The sequence below is a fragment of the Podarcis liolepis genome (genome assembly GCF_965112155.1).
Source record: "Podarcis liolepis genome assembly, chromosome: 2".
NCBI classification, from domain to species: Eukaryota; Metazoa; Chordata; class Lepidosauria; order Squamata; family Lacertidae; genus Podarcis; species Podarcis liolepis.
This window is the reverse complement of record NC_139555.1, coordinates 35,477,162-35,499,344: the sequence shown is the minus strand read 5'-3', so window position 1 is coordinate 35,499,344 and position 22,183 is coordinate 35,477,162. Positions and strand designations below refer to the sequence as shown.

Genomic DNA, 22,183 nt, shown 5'->3' with positions numbered 1-22,183 from the left:
GGAGTTTGGAAGTCCAACAACACCTGGCGGACCATAGCCCCCCCCCCCGCCATTAACAATGTAGTTACACGAGTCTTAAAAGGGCCACAGCATCCCACCACAATTAGCTGTATGCCCCCCTTTATGTTCCGGGGTCGGGGTCAGAGTTCCCTCGACAGGCTGATATCCTCATTTTCGGAGAGGACACTTAATTAATGAAAGATTTGTTTTATCCAACTTCGTTCCTCGCTCTTCCCCAAATACGCAACAAGGAGCATTCACACGATCGTCTGCTCCTGACATTCACACCAGGACAAAAAGAAAAAGAAAGAAGAAAAGCCTTTATTAATGTGACTCCCTGCCGGCGCGCCGAAGGAAGAACTGGGGCCAAGCCCCTGTCCTTTCCTGGTGGGATTTCGGCGTGCTTGGATGAAGGGGCGGGTTCACCTCCTCCTCCGCTTCGCACCTTTGTGGGAGCGGCGAAGGGGCCGCGCCTCCAGGAGGAACGCGAACGCGCACGCTGCCCCCTTAAACGGGAGGCTGGACTCGGCAACCTCCGCTGTGGGGCTGGCCGGAGCTGCCCGTCGGTGACACGCGTTCCCGGTGGGCGGAGTTGGCTCTCCCGCGCCCTGGATGTGGGAAAGGGAGCAGCCCAGGCGCGCTCTCTTCGCCTCCTTCTCGGTGGAGTCGAGCAGCATGGATGCGGGCTCCGGCCCCATCAGCCCAGTCTCCCATCTCCAGGAAGGCCCTTTCAGCTGCCCCATCTGCCTCGACGCCCTCAAGGACCCGGTCACCACCCCTTGCGGCCACAACTTCTGCCTGAGCTGCCTCGGGGCGCACAGGCACCACCCGGGGACCGTCGCGGCAGGAAGCGGCGCGCCAAGTAGCTCCCGCTGCCCGCTCTGCCAGGAGCCTTTCCCGGCCGACCTCCAGCTCCGGAAGAACCACACCCTGGCCGAGCTGCTGCAGCTCCGGCAACCCGCCCCGAGCAGCCCGGGGCTGGCCATGGCCCCCGACAAGCCGCCGGAGCCGTGCGTGCCCGGCGACTCTTGCGCACCGTCGGAGGACGCGCCGCCCGAAGAGGTGCTGTGCGACTTCTGCACCGACGGCGAGCGCGCCCGGGCGGCGCAGTCGTGCCTGGTGTGCCTGGCGTCCTTCTGCTCGCCGCACCTGCAGCCTCATCTCAAAAGCCCCGCTTTCCAAGGCCACCGGCTGGTGCCGCCCTTGCGGCACATCGAGGAAAGCCTCTGCAAGCTGCACCTCAAGCCCCTGGAGAGCTTCTGCCGGACGGACCGGAGCTGCATCTGCCAGCTGTGCAGGGCCCAAGAGCACCGGGGCCATGAAGTGGTGGCGGTGGAGGTGGAGCGGGAGCACGTGGAGGTGGGTAGCACGCTCGTCCGGCCGTCCAGGCACAAAGGGGGTCCTTTGTGCAGCCTCGCTCCAGGGACGGGGAAGGCGGGGACGCTCCTCTACCCTAGGCTGCAGTGCGCGGGGATTCCTGCAAGCTTCGCTCACCAGTTCCAGCCCGGGAATAACTGGAAGAGGGGAGGGTGGGTGGGTGGGTGTGGGCCACTGCTGCTGTTCCTCACGTGTTAAATTTAGGAGCCTCGCTAGGGACGGGTTGGGAGAAGCTGCCTGAGGCAGCTGCAAAGTGGCTGGCTAGCAGGTCCCTCTTGGATGGGACAGCATAAATAAAAAATTGTCCAGTAGCACCTTAGAGAAGTGTGTATCTGAAGAAGTGTGCATGCACACGAAAGCTTATACCCAGAATAAACTTAGTTTGTCTCTAAGGTGCTCCTGGACAATTTTTTATTTATTTCGACTTCGTCAGACCAACACAGCTACCTACCTGAATCTAGAAGGATGGGACAGCAGTTTGTCAGGTGCCCCAAGTTATCTGAAAAACAGGCACCCTATTTCCTAAGAGTTGGCACAAGGGTCTGTGTCTGCTCAGAAACACATTCCTGGAACTTACTTTCTTTGAAGGAGTGTGAGCTTGTTGAAAAACCCTTCCCTGTAAGCTTTCAGAATTTGAAGCAGTGTGTAGTTACTCTCTGGGGTTAGGAAGGCAGAGCAGTGCTGTCAGTGCTTAGGGGCAATGGTTTAGGGTCCAACTCAACAGAGTGAGTAGGAGATCCCCCCCCCCACCAAACACAGAAGGGCTGGCTTACTACAATTTGAAGTAAGTTAAATAAGACACACAACCGTCTGCAAAGGTTAACAGTAGAGTGGAAGGGTTCAGATCCTCACTCAGCCAGGACGCACACTCGGTGGCCTGCTTGGACCAGTCACTGCCTCTCAGGGTGTCGTAGCTTTGTGGAAGTGTGCAAATATTGTAGGCAGGGGCTTAACCCTTGGCATCTCCAGGGAAAAGAATAACAAGTAGCTCAGCTGAGGATCAACTCCTGCCCTGAGATGCTGAGCAGCTGGTGCCAGTAGACAGTACTGGGTCAGATGGACCAGAAGACTGACTCAGTAGAAGGCAGGTAAGCTGGCCCTGCCGTTAGGCTGAGTGGGGCAGCTGCCTTGGGCAGCTGATTTTTGTCAACAGATTGTTACATTTGAGGTTGTTATTACTGCTATTGTATTTCTACTTGTGGGAGTTCTTGCCTCAGGTACCAAAATAATGTGGCCAGCTCTTGGTTACTACTTATCTTGTGACTCTAGGAGAGGGAGGGTTGCTGTTCTGCCATGGGCAGCAGAACATCTCTGGGCAGCCATATAATCTTATGTTCGTATGAGTGGAACGGCACAGGCTATGGAACAATATTAAGGCTTATTGGGAAATTGGTTCAGAAAGGAAAAGAGCAGGGCGAGATGCACTGGAAAAGTTATCTGTAGAGCTAGCTTGGCAGGAGAATGGAGCAATCCTTGTGGAGGAGGAGGAGACCTGGGTTGAAGTGGCACAGCCCTATCTGGGGAATCCTTGGAATGGCATTGCTCAGGAATCTGTAAGGCTAGGTTGTTGATCTGGAAGAGGGTGTGGGTAACTGGAGTATATGTTCTATGGACATTGTGTTTTAGGATGGTTTCAGGTATACATGACATGTTTTAAGCTCAGGTTTCTGACTTCATTATGTCTCCCCTGGCATGGCTGTAAGTGCAAGAAGCATTGGAACAAATTTTTGCGCAGTGAATCCCAAAGTGATGGCAACTTGGACAGGAAGGTTTTAGGCTGTAGCAGTCAAGACAGAGTTGGAAGGCTGATGACTTGTTCAGATGTTGGCTGTGCAGACAGAGAACACTGCAAATGAACAGGGTGGAGTGCAGCATACTGTGGTGTTAGCCCTGATCCAAAGTTGGTATAATGATTGATAGGGGAGCTATGCTTTAGGGCAGGGATGGGAACCTGTGACATTCCAGAAGTCATTCAAACTCCCATCATTCCTGAGCACTGGCCATGCTCACTGTGGTCGATGGGAGTTGGAGTCAAACAACATCTGGTGGACCACAGATTCCCCAAACCTGTTACAGGGTGACAGAGCTAGCTTTGTTCTTCCTAACTGCGGCCATGCTGATAAATGAACTGGTTTGATTGACTAGACCAGTTTTTGATCTAGTCAATTTTTCCAACAGAAACTTTGCACTTTAAAAGTTTGGAAAGGCGTTTGCGACTGCAAACCTTCACATTGAGGAAGGGAAACCTTTTTCAGTCAAAGGTGACACAATCAATGCCTTTGGGGCATCCTTGGGGGGGGGGAGAGGCAAAATAAGCATAGCAGTAAATGGGAACTTTGCATGCTGCCACATTCCCCCTGTTCTTTGTCTAGGCAAGCACAAATCAGAATCTGAGTTAGAGGAATTGCCTTCCATCCAGGCAAAAACACTTCAGGAGAGTGCAAAGCTGTCAGTGGGGTGTGTGTCTCAGGAGGAGGAGATAGAAAGGACAACATATGAGCCCCCAGCCTGAGGTTCTCCGTCATTGTTACCTGGAAGGAGTCCCACTGAATTCAATTGCACTTACTTTGCTTCGGGCATAAATAGAATTGCATTGTAAGAGTGCATATGTAGATGTGCTGCACCTGCTTCTTAACCTGCTTCAAAACCGATTCATAATGGAAAGGGGACTAACCAACATAGCAACCATCCGACAGCATCTAGGACAGTCGCATCCATTGCCGCACATCTGATTGTGCACCTGGGAGTTCTGTAATTTTCCATGGAGCTGCAAATCCCCAAATGCTGATATATCACGTGAGGTACATGCATGTGTGAACTCAGCTCCTCTGAAGCTATGCAATATTCTGCAACCAGTCTTTTGGGGCTTGTGGGGATGGGCTTTGCCAAGAGCTACCAAGAAAGACAGGTGAAATCTGCGTGCAGCCAGGACCCAGAGAGGAGAGCATTGGGAAGGGATTTGGGGAGCTGGCTGTTGTCATGGTTAAGTGCTTAGAGCCCGAGAATCTAGAAGGGGTTGTGAGGTAGGGATTGTAGATAATTGATCAGGGAAGAACATTTCCTATTAAAATTGCAATGTTCTGAAATTCCTAGACCATAGAGGTTTTTATTTAATTGGGCTGCTGTCCTAATCCCAGTTATTTGGGAGTAAGCCACACTGAGTTCAGTAGGGCTTACTTCAGAGTCAGCGTAGTTAGGAGCGCAGCCTTAGAGTTGTCTAGAGGTCTGGAAGAAGGTGTCTGGATTTCTGATTTATGGGTGGGGTACAGTCACACACCCACATCTCTGCTTCTGGGGCTGTTCTGTGCTCAGCCAACGCCTCGAGAGCTTTCCAGTGAAAGCGGGTGGGGTAGGGGGCCTGTGTTTCCCAAACCCTCAATGAGATGTTCCTAATGCAAAGACTAACATTTAGCTGAACTTCAGCCTGGCCTGCCAGATTACACACATGCAAACAATTTGTTGCTTTTGGGTTTGGGGAGGAGGCTAAAACAAAAGTTGCGTGGGAGGAGGGTGTGATTAATTCTGTGTGCCTGTTAACTGGGCCCAACCAGTTTCTGTACTGACAGCCTTTGGCTGCTGTGCAGTTGCACCAGGGACTCATTTCTTCCTCTTGCCTCTCTTTCCCACAGTGGCTCAGACCGGCTTCTTTATTTCACTTGGCTCGTCTCCCAGGTTCCGCTCCTTGCTCCGTTAGCCCTTTGTGTTGCGTTGAGACGGGGCATTTTTTCCATCGCTCCCCTTCCCAGTTGACGCTGACTCATCTCCTAGATTTTCACTTGCTAGTTTTTAATTGAGCTGTCAGTTTCGGTTTAGCTCATCCTAAAGCACTGGGTTAGTTGGGAAACCCCATCTCTGTGTTCTCTTTGGGAGAGATGGCTAAACTTGGAAAGGTTTGCTGAAAGCAGTACTTTGCAACTCCCTAAAACAACTCCGTTTCAAGGTTATTATTCTTAAGTGGAGCATTTAAGGGCGGAGGACACTTCCGCAAATGGGAATCCTCAAGGGACCACACAGAGCAGGCAAGTTCCCATTGCATCGCAAGGCCATTTTTTCTCTAGTCACAAGGCCGATTGAGATGTCCCGTATCTAGTGAAGTGAGGGGAGAATATTATCCAGAAAATATTCTCGAGAATATTCTCCAAAAGATTATTCTCAAGAATTTAACACCACTACTCGTACCCCGAGGGATGTGGGTGGCACTGTGGGTTAAACCACAGAGCCTAGGGCTTGCCAATCGGAAGGTTGGCTGTTCGAATCCCCGCGATAGGGTGAGCTCCTGTTGCTTGGGCCCTGCTCCTGCCAACCTAGCAGTTCGAAAGCACGTCAAAGGTACCACTCCGACGGGAAGGCAAACGGCGTTTCCGTGCGCTGCTCTGGTTCGCCAGAAGCGGCTTAGTCATGCTGGCCACACTGGCTGTACACTGGCTCCCTTGGCCAATAAAGCAAGATGAGCGCCACAACCCCAGAGTTGTCTGCAACTGGACCTAATGGTCAGGGGTCCCTTTACCTTTACTCATACCCCAGGATGCCCAGGAAAATATTTTCCTCAGTGTTCACACTACTCTTGCGACCCATTACATTAAGCCGGAGATGGGGAACCTTGTACCCCTCATGTTCTTGGACTCCCAAGCCCCACCAGCCACAGCCAGAAATGATGAGAGTTGTAGTCCAGTAGCATTTGGAGGTCTATGTCTTCCTGATCTCTGAAGGGAGTACATAAAAAGTTAGACAAAGCACTGGCTGTTGTTAACATGCTTTAAGCCAGCTGTTGGGAGCCTCAGGCCTGGAGGTTGAATGGGGCCCCTCAAACCTCTTTGTCTGGCCCTCAGGACTCTCTTCAAGCCACAGCACCTCCCTGTTCTGCCTGGCTGGAATGGGTCCTTGAACTCTGATAATGCCTCTTGCTTGCCTGGATTGAGGAGCAGAAGAGAAAGAGGCGCACAAAGCTAAAATTCATATTTATTGCTCTTCCTACTTTGGCATCTGACAAGGCTTACCATCAGCATGTGACCCCTGAAAGGTCGCCCAGAGGGGAGATGTAGCCCTCTGGGTGTAATGCCATGTAATGTACCAGAACTGATGCTATGATCACACCCGAAAAGGCCTTCTTGGAGAATGTTGCTTTCTGTTCATTAGTGTGGGAAGGACTCTGATACTGTAGTCTGTTCCAGTACCTCTGGCATGTAGCATAAGCTCCACAAAAGGGATTGAAGCTACAGCAGCCACAGGCAGGACAGCTGTGGCTTTCAAAGTATAGGTGCAAACTCCCTAAATGGGCACCAGGTGTTCACTTTTAGAACATGCATGGGGAAGCAGTGGCTGTTCATTGTAGTACAGCTCCCATCATCCCTAACCACTGGGCATGCTGGCTAGGGGTTGGTGGGAGTTGGAATCTCACAGCAGCTGGAGGAGCACCACTTCCACATTGCTGTCGTAGAGGCACAGAAGTGGGGTGTACAGTGGTACCTCAGGTTAAGAACTTAATTCGTTCTGGAGGTCCGTTCTTAACCTGAAACTGTTCTTAACCTGAGGTACCACTTTAACTAATGGGGCCTCCTGCTGCCACCACTGCACGATTTCTGTTCTCATCCTGAAGCAAAGTTCTTAACCTGAGGTACTATTTCTGGGTTAGCAGAGTCTGTAACCTGAGGCATCTATAACCCGAGGTACCACTGTATAGGGACAGTCTCTAAAGCATATATCACATAATGGGAAGGAGCCTCATAGCATGGTAACAATGGAGGAATCAAGTTAATCAGGACAGAGTTTATTGAAGGGGTTGAAAAGGCCATCTGATATATTGCCTATAAACTTGGAGCAAAACATTTTAGAAATGGTCCCAGTGGCAGCTGGGACCTATTGGGAGCCCAGCAGTAGATAGAGCCAATGATTGGCAGAGCCAAGTAAGTCTAGATTTGTCCCCATCCTCTTCCCTGCTGAGGTGGACAAGGGCAACACTGTGAGACCAAGGAGGAGGAAGCTGGCAAGTTGTGTTGCCCCCTGAACTGCCTGTAAGTAAGAAGGATGCAGGCAGATGGGCCTGGCAGAGAGCAGGCTGAGGGTGGTGGGCAGTTCTCCTTTCCCCTAATGGACTAGCCTCCACTGGACAGTCCCATAGTTCAGTGGGGGGAGCACCCTCTTTGCGTACAAAAGGTCTCTGGTTCAGTCTTCGGCAGTATTTCCAGCTGAAAGGCATTCCCGGGTAGCAGGGCCAGGAAAAACTTTGGCACAAGTTCCCAGAGAACGGCTGCCAGTCAGGATAGCCACTACTAGGCTTGAAGGACCAATTGTCTGGAGCTGGTATGAAGTCTGAATTCCAGGCAGTGAAGTTCTCTCCTGCTGCCAGACAACCATAAATTGACCCCAGTTCTGTTATGGAGCCAGAGCAAGTCTGTAGCTGATGAACAGAAGGGAACCCATCTGTTAATTACCTCCCCCTTCGCCCGGAATAAAATGTTATCTCTCCTGGTGGAAGGGAAGAGGCAGAGACTTTCCTGTGTGGCAAAAATAGATAGGGTTTGGCTTGCTGTCAAGGATTGCCATGCCTCGGATGGCTTAAGCAAGTTTTATTTATTTTCATGGTGGCACACCTGAAAAAAAAATAATTCCTTGCATGTGTGAGCACATGCACATGTATGTTAGTCAGAACACACTTAATCATTCTTATTGCTGCATTTGTATTCCACCTCGAGGAAGGGTATCTTGTTCTTCCCGCCCCCGCCTCTGTTTTATCTTCGTGAGAAAAGTAGGTTAGGCAGTTAGTTTAGGGGCTGAGAGGGGATTTGAACCCTGGTCCTTTAACAGCACCCTAATTAGTACACAGCACAGACAGATTGGTGCTGAGTATGCCCCAAAAGAAATTGAATTTTTACCTTATTGTCCAGTGTCAAATCAAATTGATTGTGGCTATTGATGCTAGCTCCGTTTAATGTTAGCAATTTTATGTTCTGTATGTTTATATAAAATAGCACATACGACTAAGGAACAAGTATTCCCTGCTTTTGGAAAAGAAGCAGATTTTATGACTGGAAAAAATAATGCCATTTTTTTGTTAAATCATCTTGGCTACATCTCAGTTAAATCCCTTTCCTTCCCTCTCCCTGGGTCTGCTTAAAGAGATCAATGGGTTATTATGGCTTTACCAGATAAGCCCTCTCTGTGGCACTTTAATTTCCTTGCTTTCTGGTCCGGGTGAGGGTGTTGATGCAATTTGGGCTGTGGCTCTTGCTTTCTCTGATAGAGCTACGATTGTTCCTTTCATTGCAACCCTCTCAGTCTGGTCTTTATCTCACTCCAGCACATTGTTTAAATGGAGTTTGGAGCCACATGACAGTAGCACTTTGCTCTTTTTAGCTTTCCAGAATTGGGCACGTTTCCAGTCAAAATTCAAATGTCAGACAGTTGGGAAGACCGCTTCCTTTACAGGTCTTTAAAAGTAGACAAAAGACTGTTGCTTTTGCAAAAACAAAAACAAAAACCAGACACACGCACATAATATATTACAATAACGTTTCCAAACACAAACCAACTCATGTTCGGGGTCAACATTTGATAGATCATCAGGGGAATGGTTTGTTTCAGTTTAGATTACTTTGGCCTCATTCACACATAACACTAAGCCATGGTTTAATCAAAAACATTATTAGCATTGTGTGAGAGACCTGCCTAGCCATTTAACTGTTATTTGTTCACTGACAACAAACTGTGTTTTATTGTTGACCTATGAACCTTTGTTTTACTCAGTGTTTTTTTTTAAATAAAAAACAAGGTGCTGGTACTCATATCTTGATAAAAGTGCCATTGGTGCCAACACAAAATGGCTGCCATGAGCCACAAAAAATATGTAACAGTATTCAGTACCTGTGAGTACTATTACACACACACAAAAGCACTGGTTTGGCTATGGCTTGGTGTGTAGTATGTGAATCCAGCACCCTTCTTCAATCATGGCTTGTTTGGTTACTCCACCCTGGATGTTTACCAGGTTACAAAGGCATGAGAAAAGAAGAGCTGGAAAACAAAACTAATCATCATCATCCTCTCCTTGACATCTGGTGGGAGGGCGTTCCACAGGGCGGGTGCGACTACCGAGAACGCCCTCTGCCTGGTTCCCTGTAACCTCACTTCTCGCAGTGAGGTAATCACCAGAAGGCCCTCGGTGCTGGACCTCAGTGTCTGGGCTGAATGATGGGGGTGGAGATGCTCCTTCAGGTATACAAGGCCGAGGCCATTTAGGGCTTTAAAGGAGAAATGTTGGAGAAATAAGCTGTGGTGTGTTTAATCATCCTGGTTAACTCATGGTTTGTTGAACAAACCGTGGCTTAGATTTATGGGCTAGCGGAGCCTTTGTCAAGAACAAATATATAATAGGCAGGAGAGACAATACGGGCAATACGTTATGCAGAATGAATGGATAGGAGGGAATATAAGGGTTTTGGGGAGCAAGAGCAATCCGGCACAGTGCAAAGGGAAGTCTCATCACTACCACCTTCAAAGAACTTTTTTTTTTTAATCTCTAGAGTGGTGGTGGCTCTCCAAATGTTGCTGGACTCCCAACTTTCATCAGGCACAGCTAGCTTGGCCAGGACTTATGGGAATTGGGAGTCCAACAAAATCTGGAGGGCTACAGTTCCCCATTCTTGCTTTTCAGAAATAGATTTAACGGTGAATATTTCTCTACAGCCATGAGGACTGGAAGAGAAATGTACTATTTTCTGTCAATGTGAGGTGACATTCTGATATTCCCTTTCTTCAAAAGGCCCAAAGACCCAAAATCCTGAACAGTGTCGAGAATCAGTTGGATGAACTTGGAGTCACTATTGCGCAGACAAGGAGGACTGTGGACCTCATCAAAGTAAGATGGCTTCAGTCTATTTCATCCCAGAAGAAAAACTGGATGTTGATCACACACACACACACTGTGCCCTGTTCTTTTCCTATATTTCTATGTCATTGTCTCCTGGTGCCAAGGGGGTCAGGGGTTTGGACTGTCTCTCGGCCTGGGTATCAAGAGGTGGTTCATCCACTGATTCTGATCCAATTCTGCCACAGTGTTGGGAGGTTTAATTAAAGATAACACGTAAGCAAAGAACAAAAATCCTCTTGCATGTATGCACTCATGTTGCACAAATATACAAGTTTCCTGAGAACTGGATCACATGGTGCTATCCCTAGACTGTACCACTTCAAACTGCAGACTGGGGGAAACTCCATGCCTATAAGAAAGTAGCATGTCCAAGGTAGCCATTTCCATGACATGCTACATTTCCACTTGCATAGATACCCTAATTTCTGGCACTCAGATAAAAGACAGAAAAGCATATAGTGGCTTAGTGAATTAGGCAGCAATGGGAACCTTTTTCCTAAAGTTTGTCTCTTTACACGTTGTGGTCCTGACAAAAACTGGAGGGCTTTAAAATGGAATAATCCAGACCATTTCCTAATGTCGAGTTCAAGCATCATGCCTAGTCTGGCTTAAAGTGGGTCTTTTTAAACAATCAGATCTCGAAGAAGATTTGATTGCTTCTGCCCTCCCCCACCTGGCCAACTTTAAAAGGAGGATCTGGATGTGTGCATGTTTTTTGGGGTGGTGGTGGAGGAAATATATGTAATCTACATGAATGATAATTGGTATAAAGCTTTCTCTGTTGTGTTTAGGGCACTGCTCAGAAAGAGAAGGAAAAGGTCAGTAAACTCTTTGCCGAGACGGCCAGGGTCCTTGCAGCCTTTCAGAAGGAAGTCCTTGGCTTCATTGAAGATGGGGAAAGAGCAATGCTGACTGGGGCAGCGGAGGAGCTGCGGCAGAAGGAAGAGAGGCGTGACACACTGACTGAACACAAGCGGAATCTGGAGAAGGTTCCCAGCACAGACACCATCTCTTTCCTGCAGGTCTGTGCCCCTGAGTGTTATTCCAGTAGAGAGTCACCCCTAAAAGCGCTTCATTCCTTGCCTCTGGGCAGATCCACACCATACATTGAAAGCACATCTAACATACATCGGAAGCACATGACTTTTCCACAAATGAATCCTGGGAACTGTAGTTTCCTCTCACAGAACTACAGTTCCCAATGCCCTGAACAAACTACAATTTTATTTCTTATTTCTTGAAATTTATATACCGCCCTATACCCGGACATCTCACAGAACAAAACCAGATACACAAAACCACAAAATATATACCGTGGTACCTCGGGTTACAGACGCTTCAGGTTACAGACGTTTCAGGTTACAGACTCCGCTAACCCAGAAATAGTACCTCAGGTTAAGAACTTTGCTTCAGGATGAGAACAGAAATTGTGCGGCGGCAGCGGGAGGCCCCATTATCTAAAGTGGTACCTCAGGTTAAGAACAGTTTCAGGTTAAGAATGGACCTCCAGAATGAATTAAGTTCTAAGCCCGAGGTACCACAGTAATCAAAATAAAAACAGCAACCCAATAACCTACCCACCAAAAAACCCACCTTTTAAAGGGGCATAGGATGTAAATTGGATCAACCGAAGGCCTGGTTAAAAAGGAATGTTTTGCCTGGCACCTAAAGGTGTATGGTGAAGGCGCCAGGTGAACTTCCCTGAGGAGAGCATTCCACTGACAGGGAGCCACTGCAGAGGGCCCTTTCTTGTGTTGCCATCCTCCGGACCTCTCGAGGAGGAGGCACACGAAGGAGGGCCTCAGAAGATTATCTCAGGGTGTGGGTAGGTTCATATGGAAAGAGGCGGTCCTTGAGGTACTGCGGTCCTGAGCCGTTTAATGCTTTATAGGTCAGAACCAGCACTTTGAATTGGTAGCGAGTGCAGTTGGACCAGGATTATTTTACAGAAAGTAATGTGCTTTCAATGTATAGCATGGATTTCCCCTCTCTGGAAACAGTAGAAAAGGGGAGGATTTGTGGAGACGTGCTGTCCTCTCTAGCGAGCCACAAGTGGAGAGTCTGATTCAGCTTGTCCATAATTTTTTTATGGGCAGATGCTGCTGCTTTTTCTGGCTCCAGACCGGTGGTTTTTGTATTGGAAGGTGGGCATGCTTATACGCTACAGGGGCAGGAAGGTAGAAGAAGAAGAATAATTTATTATTTATACCCCGCCCATCTGGCTGGGCCTCCCCAGCCACATTGGGTGGCTTCCAACCAAATATTAAAATAAAGTAATGCATCAAACATTAAAAGCTTCCCTAAACAGGTAGGACACAATGGGCATTTGTCTCTTTTACCAGGCTCCACAATTTGTAGGCCCTTCATTCATTTACAATTGCCTTCCCCAATCTGATGCTTTTTTATTGTTGTTGGACAATAACTCACATTATCCATGACCATTAGCCCTCCTTGCTGGGGCTGGTGGGAGCGGTAGTCCAGCAACGTCTGGTGGGCACCAAGTTGAAGAAGGCTAGTATGCAATCTCAAGTGCTCAGTCCTATCTGGATCTCTGCTGGGAAATGTGCCCTCCTCCGCTGTGTAGGGGCCCTGGGTAAACGGACCTTATAGGGAGGAGGCTCTGCTGAGCTCTATGTTCCTGGATCCACATTTGGAACAGAGCAGCATGCCAACATCTCCTGCCAGTGTAGCTGCTCTTTCTCTCTGTCCCCCTCCCTCCCTCCCTCTGGTATGTTTGTTTCCATGTCACGAACAGCAGCCATAGGCTCTCTGGTACTCGGGAAAGAGGTGGCTCTGTGGAATGAGTCCTCCCATCAGTCAATTGCTGTATATCACCCCCTTTTCTTTCTTTTTTTTGGCCCAGGAGTTCCAAGCACTGAAAATAGCCACCGAAGAGAAAAACTTCTCATGGGCAAGCTTCCCCAAAGAGCTGAGCTTCATCAAATCCAGCCAGGCCGTGCTCGCTGTGAAGGAAATGCTAGTGAACATTTGCAAGAACCAGTGGGACCAGCTCTCAGGGAACGGAGACGAAGGGCCCATTCTTTATGGCATGCCAGAAGGTCTGTGGCAGACGGAATATCCTGTCCTTGCATTCCATGTAGAGCGCTATGCATTCTGCAGCGTTTTGATTACGGAATTCTTTGCTGACTCTGATAGCTACCATGCGGTTTCTGCAGAGATTATTAGTGCCCAGCAAGTGCTAAGAATCCACTGCTTCCCTGTAGCTCTTAAGTATCTAGGAGCTCTGGAAGTCTCTGTGAACAGGGACTGGGCTTGGACGTATCACCAACAAGAATGCACATTGCTTCCTTTGCATCAAACATTAAAAGCTTCCCTAAACAGGGCTGCCTTCAGATGTCTTCTAAAAGTCTGGTAGTTGTTGTTCTCTTTGACATCTGGTGGGAGGGTGTTCCACAGGGCGGGCGCCACTACCGAGAAGGTCCTCTGCCTGGTTCCCTGTAACTTGGCTTCTCGCAGTGAGGGAACCGCCAGAAGGCCCTCGGCGCTGGACCTCAGTGTCCGGGCAGAACGATGGGGGTGTAGACGCTCCTTTTCCCAGTCTGTTCTCAAAGCTTGAAATGCAGCTGGGGTGCCCAGCCTTATGCAAATTCAGGACACTTGCATCAGCTTCCATTCACATGTTGAATTTTGCTTGTAGACTTTTGCTACTTTTAACATGCAGTAAACACTTTGGGGTATTAGAACCCACTAGGCACCATTTACATCATGGAAGTGGGAACCTGCCGCTCTCCAGATGTTGTTGGACTTTTATCGCCATCATCTCTGGCCATTGGCCATGGTGGTTGGAACCGATGGGGGCTGGAGTGCAGCGTCGTTTGGAGGGCCACAGGTTCCCCATCTCTGTTTGACATCTCCAAGTCTCCTCTTGATGTTGGCATTTGTACCTGCCTAAATGAATGCCAGCCTCAAAGGGAGAAGATGTTTCAAGCTACAGCCTCCATGTCAAAGCACTGCAAGTGGTGCAGCTGTTTTGAAATTGCATAATAACAAGACTCTCTTAAATTGGTGTCGGGTTTCTGCGCCCTGTGCCTCCCGCTTGGGGTTGTGTTTTTTTTATGAGGTTTCCATAAGGACTCAAATAAATCAGAAGGCAACAAACAGACATCACCGGGTGTGGCCAGCAGTGGTTTGAGGAAGATGTCCAGAGTGGCTTTTCCTTGAAACAGAGCCTTGTCTTTCAGAACACAGGGGAGATATATGCTTGAAGCTTACTCTCCTGCCAGAATTGGAGTGGATCTTGCTGGCTTCGTCCTCAAGTTCAACTGCTCCCTAAAGAAAGTATTGCAATGTGTGACTACTAGCCTAGCATCGGCTCTGTTCTGTTCAGGGCTTCCCCTCCCTCTCCCATACATGCCCCATGTTTCAGGGAGGAGTACTTCCTGGATACTTACCAGGGAGTTTGCATGAACTGCTATCAGGTCACAGCGTGCTGCCACTATCCCCACAAGACCCAGCCAGAGGCACAAACAAGACATCCATGAGAACAGTGGAACAGTCTTCCTCTGGAAGTTGTGGACTCTCCTTCCTTGGAGGTTTTTAAGCAGAGGTTGGGTAGCCATCTGCCATGGATGCTCTAGCTGAGATTCCTGCATTGCAGGGGCTTGGACTAGATGACCCTTGGATCCTTTCCAACTCTATGATAACTGGGCACCACCACACAGAGCCCTATGTGGTGATGGGGAGGCTGAAGGAAGGAGAGTAGAGAGGGAATCAGGGTTTGCAGACCCAGAAGAAAATGTTGTTGGGGTCCAGCAACTCTGTAAAATGTGTGTTTTTTGGATGAGCACAGGACCACAACAGAGTTATGAGCAGATCCCTCTGCTGGCTGGCTTTGTAGTAGCACAAGGACATGTTAGGATCTTGGATCCTGGGATAACATCCTGTGGGATTTCCCTCTTCTGATTAATAGGTTTAAGAATCTAATCACAGCAGGCCTGTCAATGACAAATGAATTTAAGGTTCAAGGTGGTTGTATGGAATAGTACACCTGCATCTGATCAGCCAAGGTACTTTCTAATGAACAAGCCTCTTTTCCTTGTGTGATGGGTTGGTTTTTTTCTTTTCCTTTTTTGCTGTCTTTGCCGTTGAGGTAAATTTTTGACAATTTCCTCTCCTCACAGTGACCATTGAGCCCCCGATTCCAGAAAAAAGCAGCAACCCCGCCTGTTTGGAGTCCCGAGATTATTTTCTCAAATGTAAGACCATTTTATTGTATGTTTTGTCTCCCTTGGCTTTTGTTTCTTTGCTGATGTCGTAACTTTTGGCAGACGGCAGACATGTTGCAGACAGCAGAAATGTCAGCCCACTCAAAGTTAATTATGAGCGCAGTCCAGTGAAAACAAAACGCTTGAGTGTTGTTTTTAGAAAACGTTCAGTGTCTCAGTTACTGGTCTTTACTGGCCTAGCTAGGTTTAGCTGAAAATATGGGGACTTAAGCACATGGGCAAAGATTGGATTTCAGGGGGTTGGACTAGATGACCCCTGTGGTCCCTTTCAGCTGCATGATTCTATGATGCCTGTAAAGCTACACCACCCCCTTTTCCTGTCATAAAGAGGCACATATTGGAGGAGATGGAAAACACATATTCAGTTCTATCACTGCATGAAAGAAAAAAAATAAGGCTGTGGCATAAAAAAGAGATTTATGTTAAATATATATCATAAGGACTAGAAACTGGATTTTATTTTTATTTTTTTAAGTAAATCTGGGGAACTGAACTATCAGTATTTAAAATGCATTTATATGGAGGAAGAAACCAGAAACCTTGAAAATATAGAAAACAGAAGGGGTCTCTGAAATCAGAGTGCGGTACATCTTTGCTCCTTGATTCCATAGCTCTGCCACTCTCTGCTTCTTAATGACTATTACTCTACATACCCCCATCTTACCACCTGCTTTCCCTATTTCACCTTCCCAAAACACACACACATAAGGTGCGGGTAAATATTTTTATTTTTAAACAACAACCACCAATCCAGCTAAAGTTTGCCATAGGGCTAAACTGCAGACACACAAGTGGTATGCACAAATTTAAATATAGTTAGGAAAAATCCAACAGTTTTTGCAGAATATATGTTGGTTGCAGCAATTGAGTTTTTAGAACACATGGTTGTATCCAACACTGCTGTTCCACTTATGCAACAGCTTTCTGCTTGTGCAATGCAATTATGTTGTTGTTGTTTATATACCAACCTATACCAGGAGGTCTCAGGGTGGTTCACAGAAAAGATCAACATAAAAACCACAATATATATAATCAAAATAACAACAAGAAATCAAGCACCCCCCCCCAAAAGAGCCACATTTTAAAAGAGCATAGGATGTCAATCAGATCAATCAAAGGCCTGGTTAAAAGGAACGTTTTTGCCTGGCACCTAAAGGTGTATAATGAAGGCACCAGGCAAACTTCCCTGGGGAGAGCATTCTACAGATGGGGAGCCACTGCAGAGAAGGCCCGTTCTTGTTTTGCCACTGTCCTTTTCTCCTTTCCCCTGCAGCCCCCTACCATATGCCCTTTGGAGCATATTTTGGGGGGTGGGATGCAGAGAGAGGAAGGGGGAAGTTAGACTCCTAAGCCAAGGTTTCATAAGTTCAGGAGACTGAATGATTCCTGAGGGGCACCAACCTCAGTGATGGTATGTTTCAGTTTTTTTGCCCAAGAAGACAAGATAACTAATACTGTGTGACTTCCTTGCTCTGCCTTCTTCTCGCCTTCTCCCGCCCCCACCCTGCACAGTTGCCTTCATCATCGACTTGGACAGCGACACTGCCGACAAATTCCTCCAGCTGTTTGGGACCAAGGGAGCCAAGCGGGTGCTGAACCCTATCGCCTACCCCGAGAGCTCGACCAGGTTTGTCAACTGCGAGCAGGTGCTGGGCGAGAACTTAATGAACCGAGGCAACTACTACTGGGAAGTGGAGATCATTGACGGCTGGGTGAGCATTGGTGTCATCACGGAAGATTACAACCCGCAGGAGTCCTATGACAGGGGCCGCCTGGGCAGGAACGAGAACTCCTGCTGCCTGCAGTGGAACGGGCAGAACTACGTGGCCTGGTTTGGCGGCTTTGACTGCGTGATACAGCAGCCTTTCTTCCATACGATTGGGGTGTACTTGGAGTACTCTGAGAAGGTGCTGACCTTCTATGGAGTCAAGGATTCCAAGATGACGTGCCTGCAGCAGTTCAAAGTGGCGCGCTTCAAGAAGGGCCATTTTGACCCCTTCCAGAATAAGATCAACCACCAGTTTCCGGCGCTGTTTACGCACAACCTCAAGCCGGCCTTCTTCCTTGAAAGTGTTGATGCCCACATGCAGCTTGGGCCTCTCAAGAAAGATTGTGTTTCGGTGCTGAAGCGACGGTAACTCGTTCCATGTGCAGTAGAGCAAGAAAGGAACTGGTAAAGAGATTTAAAACAGGATCTTTCCTAGAACAGCATGTCACTTCCATGATACAGGGTTACTAGGCTCTTCACCCATATGTCTGTCCCTGCTACCTTTTGAGTCATTTGACTGGTGCCTTTAAAGATAATGGGCCATTTCCATGTTGGTCTTTTCTCTCTCTTGCCACCTCTTGGATTTTTAGTCATAGTTATAGTTTGTTCACACTGGGCTTAAACTCAAAGACCAAGCTTGTTACCTTTCACCTGCTGTTTGGGGATTTGGAGAGGATTGATTCTAGTCTGAACTTTCATTTTCTGTATTAATCCAATATATTTACCACACGCACACACACAGTTTCCTGATTCTGTACTCATCAATTCTAGGGTTTCTTCCTGCTCTCTTAGCCGGGGTGGTGGTGGCGGCGGGGAAAATATCAGTGTTACTTTAAGACAGGAGTCAAGAACCTGGAACATTGCTGGACTACAAGTCCCATTACCCCTAACTATTGGCCAGACTGACAGGGGTTGCTGGGATTTGGAGTCCCCTAACAGCTGGAGAGCCATAGGCTCCCCACCTCTGGCCCAGTTTGTGAGGAGTTACAATTTTTTCTGTGGGCACTGAGCCAAATCTTAACTTCTGATTTAAACTGCTGTTCTTTAAGATGGGAGCTGGTGGTTAAGTTGAAACAGGCGACCTACTTTTCTTCTGTTTCTAGGATATCTTGATTTTAGTAGATAATTACAGTTCTTCATATAAATTGGGAAGGAATAAAACTTAGCTAGTTCAGATAAAACTTAAAACTTAGCTAGTTAAGAAACAGAACTGATTTTTACCATTTGAAGATTATTGTTATTTACCTCATGGATTCCCTGACAATAACTGAATTGCTGAAATGCTTGTGTGTTTTATTAGCCCTGTGGTCTCAGCATTACGGTTATTTTCTGCAAGAGTTTTCTTCTAGTTATTCAGTTTGTTGCCTATCTGCCAAGGGTGGATCTTTTACAAAATAAATGGCAACATACTGGATACAGGGTGAAAAATATTATGAATTTGGTGAAACATGATGGTTAATTGTATGAGTTCACTTATCCCTCCTGTCTGGGCTCATGCAGTTCTTCCTGCCTACCAGTAAGAAACGGTGAGGTCACCAAAGTTATTTTCTACTTCCCCTAATGGAAATAACTACAGCGCAATTGCTCACAATAGCAACACACACACACACACACACACACACACACACACACACACACCATCATTGGTCAGCATTATTAAAAATATGTTTTGGCGTTTTCATCTTTCAGCCAGATACTAAATATGTTAGTCTGACTTGAGTTGAGCAAGTCTCTACTTCCTGGTAGATATGCCTATAAATGCAGCCCTTACAATTTCACCTGTTGCCATTGGAATTAGTTATTGAAAGAATACCACAATGATCATGTTGTGATTTCTGTATTCTTACTGTATTCTTAAAAACACTTTGGGGATAAACTGGAACAATAGGAAATTTCACACTGAACCAAAATTGGCTGTATTAATTGTTCCTCCATGAGCAAAATAATAAAGCCAGTATATTTGCTTCCTTAGGTAATACTGTGCTGCTGTTTGTTTTTCACCCCAATTTTTGGGTGGTGGTAACCTTTCTGCTTTGTTTTATTATTTTTATTATTAATACACAGTTGTATAATCTAACATGTGTGAGGAAATAATAAGGAAAAAAGTTTAAAAGAATCTAGTTGCCATTAAAGAATATGCAAACATAATCCTGGTTTGTCTTTCTTTGCTAACCTGAAATGAATGAGCTTGCTTTCTGCAATGTTTTCAATCAATACCAGTTTACTATGGGCAAATAATAACATTTTTGTGGACAGCAGCAGCCAACTATACACCATAAAGTTTGCACACCCATGCGTCTGCATTTATTTTTAATAAAATGAGGGCTTTATTTATTTGACTCATGCAGCATGTACAGCCTCTTTGAAGAAAATAATCTGGATTAATTTCGTAAAAATGCCTTGCAGTTTTAAAGTTCTACCCCAAAATATCATAGTAAGAGACTCGTGATTACTGTAACATGTGGCACTACAAAATTTCCACTAAAGTCAAGCTTAGCTGGGACGTAACCCAACCAGAGTAATCCTCATTATCCACATTATATAGATTCCACCTTCCATGAAAAATGGGAATGGATACAGCCTCTGCAATATGATTGTTTTGCAGTAAAAATCTTCACGCTCCAGTTTCTCATTTGTTTTGACTGCTGCCTGTGATACTGGAATAATCTCACTGCAATAGCCAAACAACTTCCCATAGCTACAGTGCTGATGGTGTAGCTGTTGATAATGCCACAAAGCAAGTTTTAGGATCAAGTTGTAAGGCAGTGAGCTTAACACAAACTGTCGCTGAAAGTAATGACCTCCCGTGACCTTCCTAGGACTCTGGGCGGGTTATATCCTGGTTTTTTTACGTGACAATGCATTAAAGATAAGTATTAAAAAACAATAACAAGGTCAATTAAAGTGATAAGAAAAAAACAAGCAAATAAAAATGCAGTAGAGATGGCGTAAACACAATTAAAAAAGCAGAATATACCATATCTGGTTTGAGTGTCCTATTTTAAATTTATGATTTTGTAATAGTTAAGTCTTTATTAGGTTATAGGGTGCTACGGCTACAGTCCAATATGTATGATCCCAGCAAGTAAGTCCCATTGAACTTTTAAGCAGACACAAAGGATTCTGCTGTAAAGGAGATGCATGTCTGGCCCAGGTTAAGGGGTTGTATTTGTGGTTGTGGGGAGGGCAAAGTAGTTTTTGGAGTATGGATTTAACTTTATTTACTTCATTGTGCCCACCCACTTTCTGCCTAAGTGCTGAAGGTGGCAAACAGTTGAAAATGATAGCTTAGTATCAAAGACAGAGCAATTGACTCCCTCTGGGGAAGATCCTTGGGGCAAATTTGTCCAACATACAGTACGAAAGAAAAATGGTGAGAATAGGGAAATAATCAGCACTTGGCCAATAACATGTATATATTGTTGTGTAACAAGGGTGGGGGACCTCAGGCTCAGGGACTGGGCGTGGCCCTTCACATCTCTTTGTGTGGCCCTCAGGACTTTCTCCAGACCATGTTGCTCAATGGTCCTTCTCCATACCCTCAACTGCTATTGCCTGGCTAAAACATGTCATTGAATTATTATAATGCTGCTTGTTTGCCTGAATGGAGAGGTGTGCATGTGTGGTGGAGATACAGGGTGGAACTCAACATTGACCAACGTTGAATGTTCTACCTGCACAAGCACATCAGCTTGCCAGATGGCACAATCTTCCCTCCTCTATGTGTGCTGTTCTGGGGGTTTTCCCAATCATCCCCAGAACCAATTTTGCAGGGTGCCAACGGAGGAGAGGAAGGAAGCTCCATTGTGCAAGGATTTGTTAGGTGAATCATGCACACAGAAACCTCTGACTTTTGTATGGGTGGAATGTAACCTATTGTACGAGTCACATCCATTGCTCTGCCCATTTTTGCCCCTGTCTCCACTTACTTTTGCCTTGGGCCCTGCCCACCCCTAGAGCCAGTGTGGTGTAGTGGTTAAGAGCAGTGGACTCGTAATCTGGTGAACCGGGTTCGATTCCCCGCTCCTCCACATGCAGCTGTTGGGTGACCTTGGGCCAGTCACACTTCTTTGAAGTCTCTCAGCCTCACTCATCTCACAGAGTGTTTGTTGTGCGGGAGGGAAGGGAAAGGAGATTGTTAGCCGCTTTGAGACTCCTTTGGGATAAAGTGGGATATCAAATCCAAACTCCTCCTCTTCTAGCATGCGGCCCTTGAAGGATGCCAATGATTGAGTGCAGCCCATTGAGATGAAAAGTGTTCCCTTGTTATATGATGAAGATAATGAACTGGATGGGATGATCCGTGCAAAAGACAATACTGCTTCAGTTCTGGGAAGACCCAGAGCGTAGTTGAGTCTAACCAGGCTGATGAAGGGGTGGGCCCTCACTGTTTCACCTCTCTGCTGCAGTCAGATGAAATGGCCAATGGGTGCAGTTATGTAAGGGGAGGAGCACCCATAGATTGTGAGTCTGGGCCTGGCAGATGGTGAAAGCCTTGATGTCTCACCTCTCCCTATTAGGCTGCCACTTGGAAGAGCATTGGACTAAGAGTAGGAGCAGATGTCTACTTTGTTTATTTGTTTCAGCATTTCCTGGTTCTTTAGCTAATGTTAAGTGCATGAGCCCAGCACATGAAGCCATGTGTAAACACAACATTGTAATCATTCTGAAACCAAGGGTTTAAGACGGGCTAAAAAGCTACAGCTGTTGGTCTCTCATAATGACCAATCACAATTTTTATTTCTGCCAAACTGGCTAAAAATTAAAAATAATCCAGTTTCCATTCTGTTGCAACTCCAGTCTTCTCTCGAATAGGGCTTGCCAACTCTACCACAATTGCTAGTGAGGGATCAGTTGTGGATGTACATCCAGTTCTCGCTTACAGCCTCTTAATTTGGACTAAAGCCCTGGAAAAATGAGTGATTT

At 46.8% G+C, this 22,183-nt stretch overlaps 1 protein-coding gene across 1 annotated transcript; it reads left to right on the top strand.

Moving 5' to 3' along the window:
* The first annotated feature begins 475 nt into the window (after nucleotides 1-475).
* TRIM47 (tripartite motif containing 47) lies at nucleotides 476-19,405 on the top strand. Its single transcript, XM_083487562.1, has 6 exons — nucleotides 476-1,359; nucleotides 10,136-10,231; nucleotides 11,035-11,265; nucleotides 13,107-13,302; nucleotides 15,385-15,459; nucleotides 17,002-19,405. The coding sequence occupies exons 1-6, from the start codon at nucleotides 613-615 to the stop codon at nucleotides 17,625-17,627; spliced, it is 1,971 nt and encodes a 656-aa protein (XP_083343688.1). The 5' UTR covers nucleotides 476-612; the 3' UTR covers nucleotides 17,628-19,405.
* The last annotated feature ends 2,778 nt before the right edge of the window (nucleotides 19,406-22,183 follow it).